Source organism: Lepus europaeus, chromosome 11, assembly GCF_033115175.1.
Source record: "Lepus europaeus isolate LE1 chromosome 11, mLepTim1.pri, whole genome shotgun sequence".
NCBI classification, from domain to species: Eukaryota; Metazoa; Chordata; class Mammalia; order Lagomorpha; family Leporidae; genus Lepus; species Lepus europaeus.
In genome coordinates this window covers 55,327,401-55,348,529 of record NC_084837.1, presented here as the reverse complement: position 1 = coordinate 55,348,529, position 21,129 = coordinate 55,327,401, and the positions used below count along the sequence as shown (strand labels likewise).

The 21,129-nt window shown below is 43.2% G+C and overlaps 1 protein-coding gene across 1 annotated transcript in view; it reads left to right on the top strand.

Moving 5' to 3' along the window:
• The window catches only part of RYR3 (ryanodine receptor 3), a 580,573-nt gene that overhangs the window by 525,373 nt on the left and 34,071 nt on the right, over window positions 1-21,129 (top strand). Inside the window, exons 70-81 of the mRNA XM_062206624.1 lie at window positions 4,517-4,531; window positions 6,414-6,584; window positions 6,882-6,941; window positions 8,565-8,696; window positions 9,121-9,233; window positions 11,892-11,988; window positions 13,921-14,027; window positions 14,395-14,446; window positions 15,356-15,409; window positions 16,396-16,495; window positions 16,645-16,724; window positions 18,086-18,162. Coding sequence (XP_062062608.1) covers window positions 4,517-4,531; window positions 6,414-6,584; window positions 6,882-6,941; window positions 8,565-8,696; window positions 9,121-9,233; window positions 11,892-11,988; window positions 13,921-14,027; window positions 14,395-14,446; window positions 15,356-15,409; window positions 16,396-16,495; window positions 16,645-16,724; window positions 18,086-18,162 — 1,058 coding nt within the window. The remainder of the gene's footprint in view (window positions 1-4,516; window positions 4,532-6,413; window positions 6,585-6,881; window positions 6,942-8,564; window positions 8,697-9,120; window positions 9,234-11,891; window positions 11,989-13,920; window positions 14,028-14,394; window positions 14,447-15,355; window positions 15,410-16,395; window positions 16,496-16,644; window positions 16,725-18,085; window positions 18,163-21,129) is intronic.

Genomic DNA, 21,129 nt, shown 5'->3' with positions numbered 1-21,129 from the left:
CATGATCATCACATTCTGTGAATAAAGAGCTGCTTGTATGTAGAATAGCTGATGTTCCAATCCTTGCCCAAGGCATTTGAGAGGTCTCCAAAACAAAGTTAGTGGTTTTAAAATAGAACTACCTCCTGTGTAGTGGAACTACAGAAATACATATGCCTGCAGCCATCTTTGGATTAGCTAAGAGGAAATGACCTTGCTTTGAAGATTTCAATGGCACATACTCTAACATTATGCTTGGTTCCCTCCTATCTGGAACACTCAATACTTGTTTTATTTCAGCTGTGTTGACCTCTTAATGCCTTCCGTTTTATTTTCCATGACAGTTGCATTCAGAAAGCCAAATATTTCTCCATCTCCCTCCAGGAATGTTTGAAAAAGGGCATAACAGACATCTGTCTGAAAACAGAGTAACCTATAGGGTGGAGTGTAGCAGGGCTACAGAGGGAGACACTGGCCTCCTAGCTCCTCCTGAGACAGCTCTGCACAATGAGGCTTTATTATTTTGATTGGAAAGAACTCTCAGGTGTACACAGCAAAGCAAAACCTACTTAAATGGGAAGTTTTGTTACCAGCAATTCTGGCTTAGCCTTGACTCTGAGAAATGTTTCTCCACAATGGTTGAGTATATGTCAAGTGTAACTGACATGTAATGCCTGAGGTGTGTATCTCTTTCATTGCTGGTGCAGTGCTGCCCTTGAGGAACATGAAGGTGGAGTATGCATGGGGGAGAAGTCAAAGTCAGTTCTGGAAAGATGAGAATCATAGGTTTGTAGTGAATACCTTCCATGGGCATGTTTCCAAATAACCACTTGGGATGGAGAACCTGTGTATATAGAGCTACAGACAAGGGGTATTGTTATACTGAAAATGAAAACTTCAGCACCCAGAGCTCCACTAGAGCGTAACTAGCTCTAGTCAATGACAATGACTCTGAACTTTCCATCTCTTCCATCTTTTGGATGTGTTGATACTAATACCTCCCAGTGTTCAAAAACTGACTGGAGAATTTAAGATACACTCCAAGAATACCTGACTATACACTTTTTAATATGCACTGCTTCACAAAGTTTAACCAACAAAATTGCACATATGAGAAGCAGAATGACTTTCAATGGGAATCTTGACTGCCAAGGACCCTTATGGTGGATCCTTTTGTGATTTGGACACTTTTGTTTGATTTTCCAAAAATTATTTACTCTTTTAGTAAACACAGCTGCAGCTTGCGTGAGGTTACACAAGGTAGGGTTTTTCAGACTCCATCTCCCTAGGATACCGAGCTTATCTGAACTTCCTCTTCAGTCTTCTTATAGCCATCACAAACTCTCCTTTGACTCAGGTATTATAGGGTCAGCAAATCCTAGGCAGTTTCCATGCTATCTTCAGCTTGGGGTAGATTTGCTGGCTCAGGACTGAATTGGTTAGCATCTGTTGTGATTTTCAAAGGATGGCAGCAAAGCAATGGAACTGACTCTGATAACAAGGATTAGAAACACAGATGAGCAGAAATGGCAAAGATAGCCCTCTGGTGAGGAATGGATACTCAAGAGTCCTTGGCTTTCTTTTGGAAAGAGATAAGGTGACAGAAAATGACATTCAAAACTCACCTGCTAACAAAATAACCGGATACTTGGTTCATTCACATGATTGAATAAGGAAACGGAAGCGCTTGCATTGTCAGAGGGTGGTCATGTTCAGTATCTGGGCATCTTCTTTCTTTGGTAAGGTTAGTCTGCAGATGCAAACGCTAATGTTATTTCCATTGATGCTGTAGGACAGTTCTTTTTGACCCACGTGGAATAGGGTCAAAGTTACAATTTAATGGATATGAGGGAACCCCCTAGATGCTAAATAGTATGTGCAGTGCTCCTCAAGGTGATAAATTTACACATTGTTCCTGTTGCCTCAATTGGGACACAGTATAGTAGAACATTGGCTGGAAACTCAAAGGAAGCTCAATCCTACCCTTGGCCCAGCCTTTGCATCACTCACTCAGCTCCACAGAACTCGAATTTATCAATCTATGAAATGAAAGTGAACTTACTCCCTGACTTTCTGCAGCTCTAAGATACTCTGATTAAAAGTCAGTTTTTAGCAATATCTCTAGCTTAGAAAGATATTTGATAAATGCAGTACACTGTTTCACACAGAGAGATGCCATGTTCCCAATAAACAATGAATCACAAACATTTCTGTTATTTTTTAAATACGGAACTCCATGATGAAGAGCCAGAGGAGTGGTGTTCTTCTTTATCAGCAATATGATCCCCACCGCCTTGGCTTCCCTGCAATCTTCTGTTCTCTCTACTACCTGATCTGAACAGCCACCTGTCACCTGTGCTTGCCTTTACCTCCACTCTTACTTGAATTCTGGTGTTGTATAAAGGCAGTTGGCCTCAGTGCCCATGGCAGCCTTTGTGGAAGATGTGTACGTGAATGCTGCATGCCACACACACTGCACATGCCATTGTGAATGGAAAATATACAGTGGGTCACACCATTCATACTTGATGAACTGAAGGTCAGCTCAACTTATTTTTCTGGCAGCTAATGCAGATTTTATTTTGGAGAGCTCATTGTATATTTTGTTTATATAACACCAGTTTGCAAATATATATTAAGCTAATTGTAAGTAAGCTGAGCAAGTATTTTTTTTTTGTTTTGTTTTTAAACCTGTTTTGTTTTCTGGAAAAATGGCAGCATCTTCCTCGGAGGGGAATGGTAAGTTAGAACACGTTTAGCCCAAGAAATGCCAGTTCCTTGGCCAAGGTTATTATAAACAATGAAATAAAAAGAGTTGTGATACAGGGAAATATTAGAATACCTCATGGTTTAAAGCCACTTCACCCCATAGAGTATGATTTCTGTGGGTTGAAAAAGGACATGAGTTATTTTAGAAGACAGTTTTTCCAAGGACATGCACAACCTAATGTGCAAGCTTTCTTGTGGCCCCATTTCCCTCTCTTTCTCATTTTCTTTCTCTCTTTGATTCTTTCCCTCATTTCTTTTCTCTTGTTTTCATTTCCTTTGTTCTTACATTAGTGCTCAGTCATGCTTGCTGGTTCTCTTACACTTTCTCCTCTCACACTCATAGACATGCACATGTACACTCTGCATTGGCCCCTCTCGCACACTCATACACATGTACATGTACACTCTGCATTGGCCCCCCCTCGCACACTCATGGACATGTACATGTACACTCTGCATTGGCCCCTCTCTCATACACTGCACATGTACACTCTGCATTGGCCATGTCCTCTCTCTGTGTGTCTCCCCACCACCTTATCCCCCTCTCTCTCCTCTCCTTCCCTTGTGCTCCTCCTCCTCCCTTCTCTTATTCCTCTTGCTCACTCCTTCTTTCCCACTCCATGTCTCTCCCCATTCCCCCTCCTTGTCTCTCTTCCCTTCCCTTGCTCTCTCCCTAACCCTCTCTCTTTTCCCTTCTCTTTTCTCCCTCTCTCTTCCGCACCCTGCTCCATCTCTCCCTTTCTTCTGCCTCCCTCCTTCCTTCCCTCTTCATTCTCAGACAACTTTCCAGGAAATCTCCTTTTCCTCTTATTTTAATGTTGGGTTGACTTGTCTCCACTTTTCCCTCTCAGATGGGATATGAACTTCCAGTGGTACGATTTGCCTTTGTTCATGAATTGATAGAATGTTCCCTGCCCCATCTGTGCAAAACACCAATATGTGGTGTGTCCTCCTCAAACTCCTTTATCCCTTAAGAGTATGTTTGCCTTAAGGTTTACATATAAAATCAACTTTTGTCATAAACTAATGGTGATAATTTTTTACTTAAGTGTAGGAATATGGTATTATTTTGAAGATATAGAAATTGAAATTAGGAGAAATGCAATGAGTTAACTAATCCTAGCAGCATGGGAAGAATCTGTTACCCATAGGAGCCTTTGAACTAAGATCACAGAATTAGAAGAAAAAAACCTTCATCCTTTCCATTGTGGGTGATCCTGAATAACCTTAACTATTCCTAGAGAACTTGTTTTAAAGCAAATCTTTTAGCAGAAGTATAAGCCCCTTAGCTCCGCTCTCCCTTTTCTTTCTGTAACCACAGATCTGCCAGGGTCAATTATGTGGTGGGTAGGAGGAAGAAAGAAAATCCATGTATTTGGTTATGGGACATATTGTCTGTAGTCCACCCTGGTCACGGGGGGAATGACTTGAAATTAATGAATTCATCCTAGTGAACAGAACTGAAGACTACCCCAGGTCAAGCCTCAGTGCCATACCCTCTAAAAGGGTGGTCTCAGAGTGGACTTCTCCCCTGGGATGGGTTGCTTGGCCTGGATGTAGGGCCTTGTGATCAAACTAACCTCCATCCTAACCTCTCACTTGCTCTCCATGCCATGCTCAACTGACTTGCAGACCGGTTGAGTTTCTGGTGCTGGCTGAGAAACTGGGGCTAAGAAGCTGTGACTAACATGTGGTACATTTGCTTTAGAGCCCTGCTTTTACTGACTGACTCTTCTCCTTGTTTCTTTTCTTTTGTCTTTCCACACAGGCCATGCAAGTAAAGGTACAGGTCAAATGCATGACGTGTCTTTTCTGTCCTAGTATTAGAGGTGCCGGGCTCTGGCCCCCTCTGCACTGTGATCACCATGGGGGTGGTACAGGATGGATTTGTCCCATCTGGAGGTCCCCAGGCCTGCAACAGGGGAGACAACTGCCTGTCAAAAGAATGAATGTAGGCCTACCCACCCTTGGAGAGGGGAAGCCGGGGAAGCCAACCAAGCCTCGCCCTAACTGAGGTCTCCTTGCTGTCTCTGCTCGGTTCCCCAGCTGCCCTCTCATTTGGCAGCCAAAGCACTCACAGAGATAGGATGACTGGCAGGGCTAGCTAGCCTTAGAGACTTGCCCCTCTGCAGTGCCACCCAGGGTCAGGGTCTTAGTTTCTGTTAGTGACTCCAGCCCTTTGACACTATACATGTGTTCTGCCTCTTGTACAAGGCTCCCATGATTCAAAGGGAGTCCTCCAGGCACTAAACTCAAGAGTTTGAATTCAACAGTCAGCCATGAGTTTTTGCATGAAATATGTATATGGTAGAGTAAACCCTGGGACAGCTTTCTTGTTAACCCTATAGGTTGTTCTGTGGAAAATTTTGTCTTTCTGATCTTAATGTGTGTCTGCTGCCATTGTCCCAAGCCCTTTGCTCTAGGGATGTGGTAGAGAATACAGGTACAGAGGTGCAGGAACCAGTCCATATGCAGTTCTTAGAAAAGGAAAATGGAGCCCTGGTGAGACAGACTTGCCTCTGCAGTTTGGCTCAGACACTGTAGTTCTGTGTGGTCTTGAGAAAATTACTTACATTCCCTGAACATCATATTCTCACTTATAAAACTAACTTAATAATATTCAAGGTTGCTGGGAGGATTAGAAATGTTATGTAAGTAGCAGGCGCACTGGAGTCTCATCTTGTAGGCATCATTTATGATTAGAACAACATAAGAGTTGGCCAGATCAAATAGAAAGTGAGCAGGAAATAATCTGACCCACATGGTTACATTTCAAGCCTGTTTATTCAGTTATGTCCTGTGTGTTACCATTTGCATTTTACATCTGTACATCCATTTACCACCCAGTTTCCCAGTTTATGTACATTTAAGCAGATTCTGTCCCATGTGGATGATCAGGGGCATTTTCAGAGGTAATTTAGACTATAAATGAGTTTTGCTCTGAGATAGAAAACCTTTAGAATTCCACACCAATGACAGAACCTGCAAGGAAGCTAGAAAATGCTCAGTAATGACAGGACTCACTCAGTCTTGCCCCTCCCACTGCCATCCAAGAGGCTGACCTGGGGTTTTGAAGCATGGAGCATAAAGGCCCCTGAAACTTGTACATAGAATTGACAATGTTTGGGTTTTGCTGGCCAGAGGATTCACTATGGAATATATCCACCTGCGTTGCCTCATGGTGGCAGGGCCATGTGGGATGCTGGTACTCCAGGATCCTGCTCAGCCCTAGAAACACAGGCAAATCTTTCTGCAATAGATGTTTTTCAAAGTTTTACTCATTCCCCAGCACTAGAATTCCCTGTTCTTTTCTTGGGTGATTGTTTTTTCTTGGGTGATTTTGTCAGTTATCAGTTTCTTTTTGCAAAAGACCAGTTTACTTGGCCATTTGGTCCAGAAATGAATGAGCAAAGACTATAGATGTCTGTGATGTGTGTCTAGTTATGTGGTTCTGTGTGTGTGTGTGCATAAAAAGACTCAGCATTAGAAATAGTATTTTGTGGCCATCTAGCTTACCTTTAACACACTGCCTCTACTGTCCTTTGAAATGTAGTGAGGGCTGTCCTGTATGGCAGGGCCACAAGGCAGCAGGCTGCCTCTGAGTTGAGGCAGTTCATTTCAGAGCGTCACTGAGCCCCTCTCTTTATTTCAACATCATCTCCTAGTCTGGAGGACAGGACCAGGAGCGGAAGAAGACAAAGCGGAGGGGAGACCTGTATTCCATCCAGACCTCCCTCATCGTGGCTGCACTCAAGAAAATGCTGCCCATCGGCTTGAATATGTGCACTCCAGGCGACCAGGAGCTGATCTCCCTTGCCAAATCCCGATACAGCTACGTAAGCTGCCCTGTCATTGGACTGAGCATGTGATATAAGTGACGGGAGTGATGGGCCCGGGGTCCCTCCTCCTCGGGGTGAGGTAGGGCCAGGGGGAGGAAGAGATGAACAGAAACCAAGGTGTACAGAAGTGCACACCCTCATCCTTAAAGCTGGTTTGGGAGTCAGTGTGTACCCTTTGAACAAGTGTCTGCGATTTTTCTTCTTCTAATAAAGATCCCAACAATCCATCTCTGCACCCCACTTCACATTTCCACAGTGAGCTCTAGGGATAAAATGTAATCTCTGTTTCCACAGAGGGACACAGATGAAGAGGTCAAGGAACATCTGCGGAATAACTTGCACTTGCAAGAAAAGGTAATGCTGCAAGAAGACAGAACTCACCAGGCTCTCCTTTGGCTGCCGATTCCACCCTTCTGCTTAGTTTATTTGAGTTTAGCGAGAATTCATAGTGTTTTCCAGGCCATAGGTGTATCTTGGGGCAAGAGTTTTTAATAACCTTAAAGGAAGAGGCATTTGGGACTTAATGACACATACTGTGCATAAATGCAGAACAGGAAACTTGAATAAAATTAGCTTTGAACCTGTGAAAGCCATAAGTCTCCTGAAGAGAGAGCTATAAAATCACTTGGAGACTCTTCAACTCCTGAAATACAAGCTGAGATGACAATAAATAAAACTCCTCCTAAAGACAAACTCATACAAAAAATATTACAAAGCACATAAAGAAATGAACTAACGTTAGATGGCCAACAGGCCAGTGCCACGGCTCAATAGGCTAATCCTCTGCCTGCAGCACCGGCACACCAGGTTCTAGTCCTGGTCAGGGCACTGGATTCTGTCCCGGTTGCTCCTCTTCCAGTCCAGCTCTCTGCTTTGGCCCGGGAGTGCAGTGGAGGATGGCCCAGGTCCTTGGGCCCTGCACCCCCATGGGAGACCAGGAGAAACACCTGGCTCCTGGCTTCAGATCAGCACAGTACGCTGGCCGCAGCGCACCGGCTGCAGCAGCCATTGTGGGGTGAACCAATGGAAGGAAGACCTTTCCCTCTGTCTCTCTCTCTCTCTCACTGTCCACTCTGCCTGTCAAAAAAAAAAAAAAAAAAGATGGCCAACAAATATAAGAAAGAGAAAGTTTTAAGCATAAGAAACACTAGGAAGGGATTTAAACATAAATAGTTTAAAAATTTTTAAAAAGAACAGTAGAATCCAAAAGGCAATAATTAGATGTTATTTTTTTTAAGGGAAAGGGTTTATTGGGGAACACCCTACAGACCGGAGTGAAGGGGCGGTGAAGGAAAAAAGAGAGGAAGAGAATATAAGAGAGAAACAGAGAGGAGAGGAGCTAGCAAGGAGAGAAGATAGAGCAGAGAAGAGGAGAGAGGAGAGCAGAGCCAAGAGAGAAGAACCAAGAGCCAAGAGAGAAAAACCAGATGTTATTATTTAAAGGAGAGGAAAAGATGAGCTTTTAAAAAGAATTCAGGGAGTCGGCGCTGTAGCATAGTGGGCTAAGCCTACATCTGCAGCACCAGCATCCCATAAGGGCACCAATTCTAGTCCCAAATGCTCCTCTTCCCATCCATCTCCCTGCTATGGCCTGAAACGTGTATAAATTAAATTTTAAAGAATTCATTGTGATTATAAAAATGAAAATATAGTCAAATTAAAAACTCAGTTCATGAGTTAAAAAATAAACTAGATACAGCTGAAAAGAGAATTTATGAATTAGAAGGCTATTTTAAGGAAATAATCCAAAATGTAGCACAGAGATACAGGCGTAGAAACTGTGACCGGAGAGTTAGAAGACATTGAGGTTAGTTCCTCTATAACATCTGTAATGTTCCAGAAGACAATATGTGAGAAAATGAGAGACAGTAACACCTAAGAGTCTTGATTGCTGTGAAAGCTTAGTAGGAGTAAAAGCCCTTTTCAGTCCAGGTGGTACAGGAAATTGCTCATCTCACAGTGTGTTTCAATTTTCAGTCTGATGACCCAGCTGTAAAATGGCAACTGAATCTCTACAAGGATGTTCTGAAAAGTGAAGAGCCTTCCAATCCAGAAAAGACTGTGGAGCGTGTGCAGAGGATTTCAGCAGCTGTCTTCCACCTGGAACAGGTGAGGAACCTCCGGGAGGAATACCATCCTCTCCACTCATCTCTCAGTTAAAACTTCCTTCAGGAGACTGAGGAAACAGGGGCAAAGATCATCCCTAATGTCCCTTGTTTGCCTCATGGTAGTAGACCCTCCCTTAGTTCTTTCCCTTCCTAGTATTTTACAAGTTCTCACCATGAATTCAAATGACCCATATAAGTACCCTGCCATTTGCAAAGCTGCTATTAAGCAATAATTGGCAAAAGCAATAGGAAAAGAGAGAAACCCTAAGATGTTCACAGACTGAACCATCTACTGCTAGGTATATTTTGCCAACCATAATTTAGAAGTCAATATTCTTTCAGGGTTAAGAAGTCTGGGCCACAGGTAGCTGTCTTCTGCCCCCAGATCAGCCTAATAGGTACCTATCCATGTGATTTCTTCTCAGGTAGAACAGCCTTTGAGATCCAAGAAGGCCGTCTGGCACAAACTATTGTCAAAGCAACGGAAACGGGCAGTGGTGGCCTGTTTCAGGATGGCCCCTCTCTATAACCTGCCCAGGTCAGTATTCTGTCATTTTCTTCTGGCTTAGGAGCCAGTAATGGGAATTAAGGTATTCTCCTATGCTGTCTTCTGGCCCTTTCATTCTTGATCTAAGAAATAAAAATTGGACTCTTTCACCCATGGAGGCATTGTCATCTTCATAGTACAATGGCCTGCTAAGCCATGAGGTAAGCACAAAAATTAAAATTAAGTAAGATTCCCTAGGGCCCTGTGCCTGTTCATTTTGCACCGTAAGTTGGCCAAGTAAGTATGTGGAGGCTGTCTACTTTTGCTGAGGTGGGATTCACTGTGAGGAGGTAAAGGCTTCTGGGAAAGTGAGGCTGTTTTCTAAAACATTTTACCCCAAATTCCACCAACAGGTCACACAGTATTTCTCTACACAGACACTTGAAACTAACATCACTATTCCTGTGGCAGGTGCAGAAACATAACTTGAGAGCTTTTAGCACAGCATCCCATCAAGATGAAACAAAGGTTACTTTGGAGCACAATGCCCATACCTAGTGTGTAAGTCCATTCTTTGACACAAACATCCACAAAGGCTTTTTTGAAAAGGATGTGACATCCTGTTTCAACAAAGGAAAGAGTCTCAGTGGCAGACTCGGCCACCATTGAGCACTGAGATGGACTCAGTCTTTGGCTGTAGGCAACATTTCCAGCCCCAGACTGATCGCAGGATGGAAGAAGGCCTGTGATCAATAAGCAAAGCTGCTGACTGAATATCAGTCTCTACCACATCAACTTTCACATCACTGGGAACTGTCTTACCTGGTTAGGGAAAGTAAACTGATTTGGACAAGTATATTCTGAATCCCATGTAAATGTATTTCTTTGGAATATCAGATAAAGTACCATTCCTATACTTGACATTTTACTTTGCCATCATTTGTCCAGAGTGTCCTGTAACCCTATCCTGAGCCAGCTGGCCAACTGAGCTTTCCTAATTAGGGTCTTTGAAATGATTGAGAATCAAGTCTTCGGAGATGAACATTTGCTCTTAAAAAAAGAAATCCCTGTCTTTGGAAGGGAATTAGGCACCAACTGAATCATGAATGAAAAAAGCAGAAAATTAAAATCCTAGTAGAAAAGTGAAATATGTAGTCCAGTAAAAAGGGCAAAAATGCATTGGATTTTTGTTTGTTTTTAGAAGTGTTGAAACACCGTAAGCATTTGTTCTTCTCTCTGGCTGAGATCCCTCCCTGAAACTGTGCTAATGTGACCTCCAGAAGAGCTCAGATCTAACCAAGCACATGTCTCCAGGGCCAAGCCAGCTGGGCAGAAATGACATCTCTCAAAAATAAACATTATTTTCTAAATCCAGTGAAAATGTTAGTACCCTGGCTGCTCCTTCAATCATATGAGTTTTTGTATGAGAATTGTATGAGTAATAGAAAGTCTAGGAATTCACTGTGTCCTTGATGAAATGTGGCCATCCCTGACTCTTGTGTTATGAGGATTGTTCTGGGTGTTCTGTCTAGCGTGTTGGACTGCAAGTAGACTTCATAACAACAGCAACAACTAACTCACTAAGAAACCGATGGTGGTGACCACTCCTATCCTCATTTTGTGACGGTCCAAGTGCATGGATTTTTCCAAACTAAAGGGCTAAAGGGATTTATTTTAATGTGTGGAAACTGTTTCTCTGATGTTAGTTTTTAAAAGAAAACCTGTATGCTTTTCTCCAGACACAAAATTAACAATTTCTTCCTGAGCACCTTTCAACGGGTTTGGCTGGAAAAGGTTAATGAAAAAACTCAGTATGACAGGCTTATACCCATTTTAATGGTAATGTAACCTGTGGAGAGACCTGTTCATTCTCTGCACACTCCTCCTTTCTTGACCATGATTTAATGTTCCCATAAAAGCACAAATTTGTACAATTTTTTTAAAAAAGAACTCTGATTGGTCAGATTTTAAAGGAAGATGGTAAGGGCTATGTTCTATCAAAACCATGGTCAGCTCTTAATAACTCCAGTATTGTCCTTTTTCTCCTTGTCCTCTCCCTCCCTCCTCTCATTTGGTAAACACTTAACTGATATTCAGTGGTCAATATCCCCAGAAGTCAATCTGGCTATAGCTAGCGGCTTCTGTCGATTTATTCAGTGTTGCTAGATGCGGCACGCTGAAGACAAAGCATGCCCAAGCCTAACCTTGGCTAAGTAAAGGCCTGGAGCACCTTGCCAGTGTGGTTGCTTGGAGAAGGAAGAGAAGCCACACGTCAGTGTTTTCAGCATATCTGACACCAGCTGCTCTCTGTCAGTGTGACTTAGATTGGATGAAGGAGACCAACTCAAAGGAATAACTGGTCTTCGGAAGCAAATACCTCAGGGTGGCTCCTTATCCTGAGGAAGTAGTTCTCATTAGAGGGGAAATGTGATCAAGACCCTGTGAGACCAAGTTAGGATAAGGGTCACTGCGCATCTTGAACAAATCATTGTTATTTTCACAAGGTTCTCCAACATTCAGAAATCACCACGTTAGGACTTTCACATTCCTTGGAATGAATGCTATCGGTGTGCTACTGACTGCCCTGACCAATCAGAAGATAAGAATTGTACAAAAGTCTGTCCTGCTTACTAAACCACTTAACCACCCAAACTAAAATAATGAGTTTCACGGACCCCTCTTGACCTCACTCTCACCCCTTCCGCTCAGGCACCGCTCTATTAACCTCTTCCTCCATGGCTATCAGAGATTTTGGATAGAAACAGAGGAATATTCCTTTGAAGAGAAACTAGTACAGGATTTGGCTGTAAGTACTGACTCAACTGGGAGCAGATTTGGGTGCAAATGAATTTGACATTTGTATTCGTGTGCATATGTGTGTGTGTGTTAACTGATAAACAGTCACAAAGTTTCGGCTGTATAAATTAGAAAGGAACTAATGACATAAATTCTCAGGGGAGGCCCTGCTAATGGTCATGAAAGCCAGAGGATGAATTTTCCCTTGGAGGTGCTAGTCCTGTTGCCATCATCCTCATCATCCTCATCATTAACAACTAATTTCTGGAAATATACAGCCATGTCATGGGGAGTCCATGCTAAGTTAAGTTTTGAGCACCATTGGTTGCAGGAGGCCACCCACTTCAGCTGAGACCCTCATTTCTAATCAATAATTCTGCACTGGGGAAGATACATCTAAATAAATTCCTTTCCTGCATCTCACTTTTCTGTATTTGACCCATCAGGAAATTTGGCATGTCCTGATTCTAACAAACTTAATGCTGTAAAACCACCTAAAACGACAGGCAAGAGGGAAAAGTTAATTGCACGGAGTTAATTGCACAGAGCCTCATTCTGGCTCACAAAGAAAATAAACCCCCTCTCCCTTGGCCAGCACCTGGTTCTTTTTTCTCCTCCCATATATTTGTTTCTCTCATCATTTCTTCTCAACATTAGCCACTCTTTTGAACCTTTCTTTCTCTTTCTACCTTTCCCTATCACCCTGTTTCTTTTTCTCTTACTTTTTTTTTTCTTTTAAGCTTTTCTCCCCTGTATGTCTCCCATTGGTCTTTTTTTTTAAGATTTATTATTTATTTATTCGAAAGGCAGAGTCATAGAGAGGCAGAGGCAGAAAGAGAATCTTTCATCTGCTGGTTCACTCCCCAGAGCTGTTCTTCAGAAGCCAGGAATCAGGAGCTTCTTCTGGGTCTCCAACACGGGTCCAGGGGCCCAAGGACTTGGGCCTACTTCTGCTTTCCCAGGCCACAGCAGAGAGCTGAATCAGAAGTGGAGCAGCCGGGACTTGAACCAGCACCCATATGGGATGCCGGCACTGCAGGCAGTGGCTTTACCCGCTATACCACAATGCTGGTCCCCCACTGGTCTTTGTGTCTTTGATCGTTCCCATATGTTTCTGTCAGTTGGAAAGAAATCACCTTGGTTTTCCAAGTTTCTTGATTAGGTGAAATAAACCAGGAGCATTGATTTGGCCATCTACTTATTCCAAACCACTCATACAATCTGTGTAGTTCTCAGCAATTTACCAAATATGGTCCATCCTGTTGGTTCTGCCACTGTTAGAAAATTCACTTTCACCTCTGGCATCAGCTGCTGTGTCCTTTCCTGGAAAAGGACATCAATAAGAGACTTAATAAAAGGAGACAAGCAAGGCTTACAACTCCAGGACAGCAGCTCTGGGAAACAATGAGGATTTTTAGAATCCGGGGCAAGACTAGCAGATATGTTTTGTTTGGTTGACTCTAGAGAGCATCACACCCAAGTGGCCTCCAAGGTGTTTAATTCTTGCCCTACCCCTATCTCCAGCCCAGCTCTCCAAGAGCAATCTCAGATGTTGGCCAGAGAGACTGTGTCTCTCAGGTGACTCTCCAGGGGGTCCCTCCTGAACTCAGGTGCCCAGAGCTTGCATGAGAATTCTGCTGACTGGGCTCTGCAGCTCTCCCCCTATGGCCAGCCTTTTGCTTTTTCTTTTATTTCATTTTAGCCTAAAACTGGAATGTTTCTTTGATTGGCTGGAAAAAGACATATATGGAAATACACACATCCTGAACCCTGCATCTTCAGGGCTTCTATCCTGAAACAAACATATGATGTGGTGGTTTCTTTTTTGTGCTTTCAGTCTGACTCACTCTGTGCCTTGCGCTTGGCCTTCTCTTTGTTGGCATGCAGTTGTGTGGCCGTGCTGAAATCCATGCCTAAAACTTGTCTGTGTTGGTTTGTGTAGAAAACTCCAAAGGTGGAAGAGGAGGAGGAGGAAGAGATGGAAAAGCAACCAGACCCATTGCATCAGATCATTCTCCATTTCAGCCGCAATGCTCTCACTGAGAGGAGGTTAGCACCACCTGAGCACCCTCCTGCTCCTAGGCACCCCGACCTTCTTTGCACACATGGCAGTGGGTGGAAGGGAAACCAGACTTGACCTGTCCCGTTGTTCACCATCAAGAAACTACATCAAGCTGCAGCTTTCTCTTTATAATGCCAGACACTGAGTCTGAAGATTAAAACAGCTTGCAAATATAATCTGCATCCTGGAATTCCATCCCAAGCCAAAGCAGATTCAGGTTTTATGCGCTTTCAAAGAATCAGTGTAGGGGAGGGAACTGACTAAGTAGCATTTGATCTGGGATTTCTATGGCCCTTAGTCTTTTCTATGAGATCTTCAAACTAGCTTGCTAAATATTTCCTCTGTTCTTTGCAGCAAATTGGAAGATGACCCTTTGTACACTTCTTACTCCAGCATGATGGCCAAGGTACACCTGGATTTTCTGCCTATCTCTATCTGCCTTCCCTTAGACCTGTTCAGGCAATGGAAACTGTTAGGTGTATAGGAAGGCTAGGACTTGTCATGAAATAGATTGCAGGTGTCACACAAGTCATGTGCCGTAAGAGTAACATTGGTAAACCACTCCACCATCCTTCTAAAGAAACCTCAAGCTTTGCAGAAACACTGCGTGCCAGTGGCTGGGTTCACATATCAGTCATAAAGCCAGCTAAGTGAGGCTGGGGCATATAGACCTTGTATTTTCAGTCACTATTCCAGACATGTAAAACCACTCAAACACAGCTGCAGGTGAAGGAAACAGGATTAGAAACTGGAGGAAGACTCCAGTGTCCAGTGTCCTAGAAAAGGCGGGATAATTGGAGGGGTGTCCGACAGAGGAATGGTGAATGGATAAGGGAACTCCTCCTTCTCCAAGGGGAGACTCCCAGGCAGTGAGGGAGTATTCTGTGGTACAGGTGCACCTGTTCCTTTAGCTGCACCTTTAAGATCCCCATCTTAGGTGTCCCCATCCCATTGCCATTCCCTCGGTGCTGTGTCTGGAAAGGACAGTGGCCTGCATTCCTGACTCCTCCTGCTATCATGGCATTAGTAGGGAGAGACTGCAGGTCTGTGGTTGAACCAGTTAGGTCCCAATTGCTTTTGTGATCTTTGTGTTCCTGTCTCTCATATCAGAATCCCTTGATAACTGCAAAGACAGACTTTGAAGTAGAATGTTGCCCTGCAGTGATCACAACATTCCTGGCTTTACAAAGTGCTACGTGTCTATAAGTTGTGTCCTGTCTCCTACCCTTGCAAAGTGAAATAGTTGTATTTATTAGACAGACTCACCATAAATTTGGTTGTCTGTTTTCTCCTTTTCCTGCTCCGTGGAATCCAGAGTTGTCAGAGCGGTGAGGATGAAGAAGAAGAAGACAAGGAGAAGACATTTGAAGTAAGCTTTCTCCCAGATTAAAAACAAGGCCAGCAGGCTGGGCCTTCAGAGGTGGATGCTGATGTTAGCCCGTGTGGCTTACCCACCTTGTTGTGGCAGTTCTGCCTTGAGAAGGCACAGCGCTTGGCTGTGGTCCTTTAGTCTGTCCATCTGCCTAAAAGGCAGCAGGCGGCATGACAGTCAGCAAACCACCCCACTAAGTTTGCTCTTGTGGGGAAATCTCTGCTTCTGCCCAAGCATTGTAGGAACGGGCCATAGAAGGACAAATTCAGACATCCAAAAAATTGAAACATCAGAACCAGGAAAGACACTGGGATGGTTTTTGCACTACTATTCTGTAAATGCCCATAGATAGCGATTTTGATTTCAAGGGCACACAGGACCCTAAGACCCCCAAAATGAAAGAATATTAGAAAATGTTTTTTAAAAAGAACATTAGGTTACTTACACTCCTTTACAGACTGTAGAGTACACAGCAGAAGTGAGTGGATACAAATACAGTTCTGGAGAGCTTTGATTTTCTAGCAATCCATATCTGGTACAAAGTACCTGCTGACTGTGTTCTAAGAATTCAAGATAAGCAGGCATTTCCTGCGTTCAGAGAGAGAGACTCAAGTTGACCCCTCAGCAGGTTCCCTGTGTGCTAGGACATTGGAAACAAACCTGTTTTAATTTTGAGTTTCTTCCCATAAATATAGTATCAAGGGCAAAAGACTGAGTTACTACTGTTAAAAAAGTAGACAAATGCATCATCAAAGTATGAGTGAATTCTGTGAAGACAGTTTTGGAAAGCTGAGAATGTCCATGAATAAACTTCAGAGGTCTGCTTTATCCTAAATAATGTGTATTACCTTCATTAGTCAACTAAAGATTGTCTCTAAACTTACCTCACCACAATGAGTCCTCCTGCAGGTGACAGAGACAGGGGTGGAAGTGGCAGCGGTGAGGAAGAGGAGCAGATCTTTCCCTGCACTTTGTTTTTCTAGGAGAAAGAGATGGAGAAGCAGAAAACCCTCTATCAGCAGGCTCGGCTGCATGAGCGTGGTGCCGCCGAGATGGTCCTTCAGATGATAAGTGCCAGCAAAGGTGACTGCCCCACTTTCTGGATGGCCTATGTAGCTGCCACAGATAGCACGCCATGGCAGAAAGGCATTATTCACAAGTCGCGATAGAGCCCCGCAGGTGCGAGTCACCAGCTGTTTCGTGGTGATTCAATCAAATCTTCACCGTGGCAGGTGAGATGAGCCCCATGGTGGTTGAGACCCTGAAGCTGGGCATCGCCATTCTGAACGGAGGCAACGCCGGTGTGCAACAGGTAATGAGGCTCAGAGCTCCTGGGGTGTTTCTGTTTGAAAGCTGTCATGCTTTGGGGGTGAGGTGTTGACTGTTACACGAAGGGGGGTCACCAAGAATCATTTTGCTGCTGTTTGTATTTCATGGCCAATTATATCAGACTAGCTGGGAGCAGAGACAAAAGCAGGAGGAGCGTCTACACACACACATGTGTAGTTAATAAAGTGCTACCCGGGGTTAAAGAAAAAAAAAAAATTTCCTTTTGTCATCAGTAGAGCATTTCTGTGGACATTGACTCTAGAGGAATGCCCTAAACCTGGAGTTTTTATTTCAGCCCTTTCACTTACTAGCTTTGTACTCTGAGAAAGATACCTCAGCGGCTGTGTGGGCTCCATGACCTCCTACACCTGCCATTCATTCATTCACTTATTGAACAACTGTTTGCTGATTGCTGCACGTGCCGGGCTGCTCTGGAAAAGGCCATAAAGGGCATAGCAGCCGAAGATGCCATGAAAGCCCCATCATCATGTAGCCTAGTGAGACAACAGCCAAAACACACACTGGAGTGCCTGGCTCATGTTTATTATTCAGTGAGCTATTTGGATTGGAACTGGCTGCAGATGACAGATGCACGGGGGTGTTCCAGGAGCTCCAGGCGATGGCTCAAGGCGTCTGTGTGCACAGGAAAATGCCATCTCACACAGACCCTAAGCATTCATGCAGGTTACGCCCCAGCTCTCAGATCCCTAAGTACCACGATTACACGTGATTTTTCCAATTCACACCAAACCACTCTCTCATTAAGAATTTCATTTTTAAGTCACCCCTTGCTTCTCTTTTCCACTGCCACCTATTAGGTGACTATCTTGCAAGGCCCTTTTTTTAAATAAACAAAATTCATACTATGTCAAACAGAGTTCCAGCCTTCCCAGTAACAGAGAACACAGGAAACAGAAGTCTCAGTGTGATAGAAAGACTGACTTCTCAGTGAGGCCCATGACTGGTTAAGCTCCTTGCTCCTCTGTGAGAAACTCAAAGCACCGGCAGCAACATTAAATGTTACTATATCATGGTCCTGGTGCTTATTCCCAAACAGGAGAGACTTCAAACAATAAATTCATGAACATCAGAAGCCTACTCTACTGCCCTAGCAGAAATACTAGTGGGCCTGTACACAGTAAACAGGGTCCACCCTGAGAGATTCTGACTCCTTAAATAGGGGGTAGGGTTAAGGCCAACGTCAGGTTTAAGCCAGGAGTAGTTTAGCTCTGGGTCTGACCCAGTGTGCCTGGGGATTTGCCATTTCTCCATCAGGATCAGGAGGGTCAGCACTTGTAGCATGGTACTCATTGCTTTTCCATTTAATATGTGTCTTCCTTACAGAAAATGCTAGATTATCTAAAGGAGAAAAAGGATGCTGGGTTCTTTCAAAGCCTTTCTGGTCTTATGCAATCTTGCAGGTAAATATGGGGAAACCACTGAGCATTTTTTAAGCATTCTTCACTATTCAAAGGGAAGAGGGGACACAAAAATACTGGCCTCTCGTGGATTGAGAGAAGTCACCTACTACAGCAAGCTAGGAAGGTGGGTATTGTTCCACCAGCCTACGGAGGGGAAGCTGTAGCTGCCATCAACCACACACACACACACACACACGACCCCTCTTGCTGTTGTCTTAGGTTGCCTTCTTTACCCCCTTTTTGTTATGTAGTTTTCCTAGGAGGCTCAGTATATACACTGAATTTCTTCAAACATATATGCCTCTGAAAATCAAACCTGAAAAGAATGGAAAGGTGGGGGTTACCTCACTGTGACTCAAGGCTGTGTTTTCATTATGCTTATTAAGCACTTTGTTCATCATTGTCCTTAATGGGTTTTTGAGCTTGATTAGGTGTTCAGTGAGTACCTATTTTGACAAAGGTACATCCTGTCGTGGGAACATTTTGACATAGTCTAAAAACCAAAGCATTGAACTTCCCATTTATATCACCACATTATGTAAGCCGCTTCTTCCGGCTTAACTTTCTGACATGTACACAAAATATATCCAGAAGTCATTAGGTCACTTGTTCAGAAATCATCCAACAGTCTAAGAAAAGTGTCGGCTCGTTCTATAAAATTTATTTTTATTTTAAATAGTCTACAACTCATTCTGTAAGAAATCAAAATTATTATCTAGCTCATTCACCTCTAATTAATATACCTTAAAATGGAACATTATGTTTTCCATTTGAAAATTTGGAGAATAGATATGCTTACTTATCTTTGGTAAAGGCTTATTTATTTGAAAGGCAGAGAGAATAAGAAGAGAGTGAGAGATCAAGAGATCTTCCATCTACTAGTTCATTCCCCAAATGCCCACAATAGCTGGAACTGGGCCAGGACACAGCCAGGAGCCAGGAGCTCCATCCAGGTCTCCCATGTGGAAGGCAGGAACCCAATTACTTGGGCCATCATCTGCTCCCCAGACTCATTCGCAAAAAGCCAGATAGGAAGCACAGCATCACCAGGACTCCAACCAGGCACTTCAATATGGGATGCAGGTGTTCCAAGCAGTAATTTAACCTACTATACCACAATGCCTGCCCCCTTACTTTTAATGGTCCTCATAATCTCTCTAACCTTATTTGAATGGCTAAATATTATACTCTAGGGCAGTAATGTCCCTTGTTCTCTGTTCTATATTTTCCCACCAATAGTCTGTTTACTATCTCTCAGGAAAAGGAAATGTAATATTGTCAGACCTCACTCAGGGTAAGATAGTACATGTGGACACAGTGATGGCAAAAATCAAGGCAGTTCAGTTCCATTTTGCTCATGAAGTTTTCCATTAAATGTCTAAGGGTTCCCTCAGTATTCTGTAATATTTAATATTGCCACATCTGTTTATAATGATGGCTTGGAGAGACAAGTGACGTGTACTTTGATGCCAACAGATTTCTAACAGAAGTTTTAAGATACCTTAATGGATTTTTATGATTATAAAAATAATATATATTTATAAAATATTTAAGCAGTAGAGAAATTAAAAGAGTCAGAATGGATGCTTAGGGATGGGATGAGGATCCAAAATGTGTATTGCCCAGATTCAAAATCAAAATCAAAACTGCTACTTGAAAGCAACTGTGTCCAAATGTCCTTTCCTGTGTTATCCTCCCCTGACAGCAAAACCAAAATAGGAGAGTTTGCATTGTTGAGTAGGCTCTGTTTTACAGTAGGATCTGAGGGAAAATAGGGAAAACAACAAAAATGATCATGGAAATTTTACCATTTTCTGTTTAAAATTTGCTGAACTTACAATCGTGGCTTGGTAAAAGGGGAAAGGGATGCTGGACTCTCACCCACTGGACTGATGGGCATTCCCTTCCCAGTGGCAGAGGAAGGCTGGGGACCACAGCATCTTCATGGAGTCAGTTTCCTAAGAGACATGTTCTTGTGAGACCTGTGTTCTGTGCTCTGTGAAATCTTTCACATTGTGGAAAGAGCTTGATAATAGAATTATCCCAACATGAAAATAATCTGACTGTACAGTGCTCTCATTATCAGCTTTGTGGTTATAGTAGGGCTTCCTGCCTAAGTAAATCTGATGATGACTGTGACTAGGAAGGTTGGGGAAAGTAGAGACGAAAACAACAGCCAATTTGCCACAAGTCCAAGAACCTGTAGGGATACCATTGCTTGTAGAAAGAATAATCTTGGCTGCTGCTAACACCTAAACAATGCAAGAATCATAAAAGGGCGGGATCCTTCAAAATAGGGGAGATATGTAACTTTTCCTCCTAAGCTTTGGAAAGCACAATTCATGGATTCTTATGGAAAGTAGGTAAATGTGGGAGGTGAACATTAATTATTACAGTGTAAAGTAAACTTTACCTTGAGAAATCATAAACAGAGTACCCATTCTTTTTCTGGGAAGACATTCTAAATTTTAATCCATAAGAAACTCAAACTGGAAAAACTGATTCTCACCATATAAATACACTTCAAAGTCATGGAAATGACACATTTATGTGGGTACAAAATTTGAAATCCATGCATATGATGGGCCTTCAATAAATTCATGGAAAATGTGTAGCACAGAGGCCAACGTCATGGCTCAGCAGGTTTAGCCACCACTGCAACACTGGCATCCCATATGAGTGCTGGTTCGAATCCTGGATGCTCCATTTTCAATCTGATTCCCTGCTAATGCACCTGGGAAAGCAGTGGAAGATGGCCCAAATCCATAGGAGACCTGGATGGAGTCCCTGACTCCATCCTGGCCCAGCCCCTCCCATTTGGGGAGTGACCCAGCAGATGTCTGTCTCTCTTGCTCTTCCTCTATTGCTCTGCCTTCCAATTAAAATAAATAAATCTTTGAATAAAATAAAAGATAATGTAGGGACATGGTATTCTTAGTCAATAGATACACTGACATTAGAAATCCA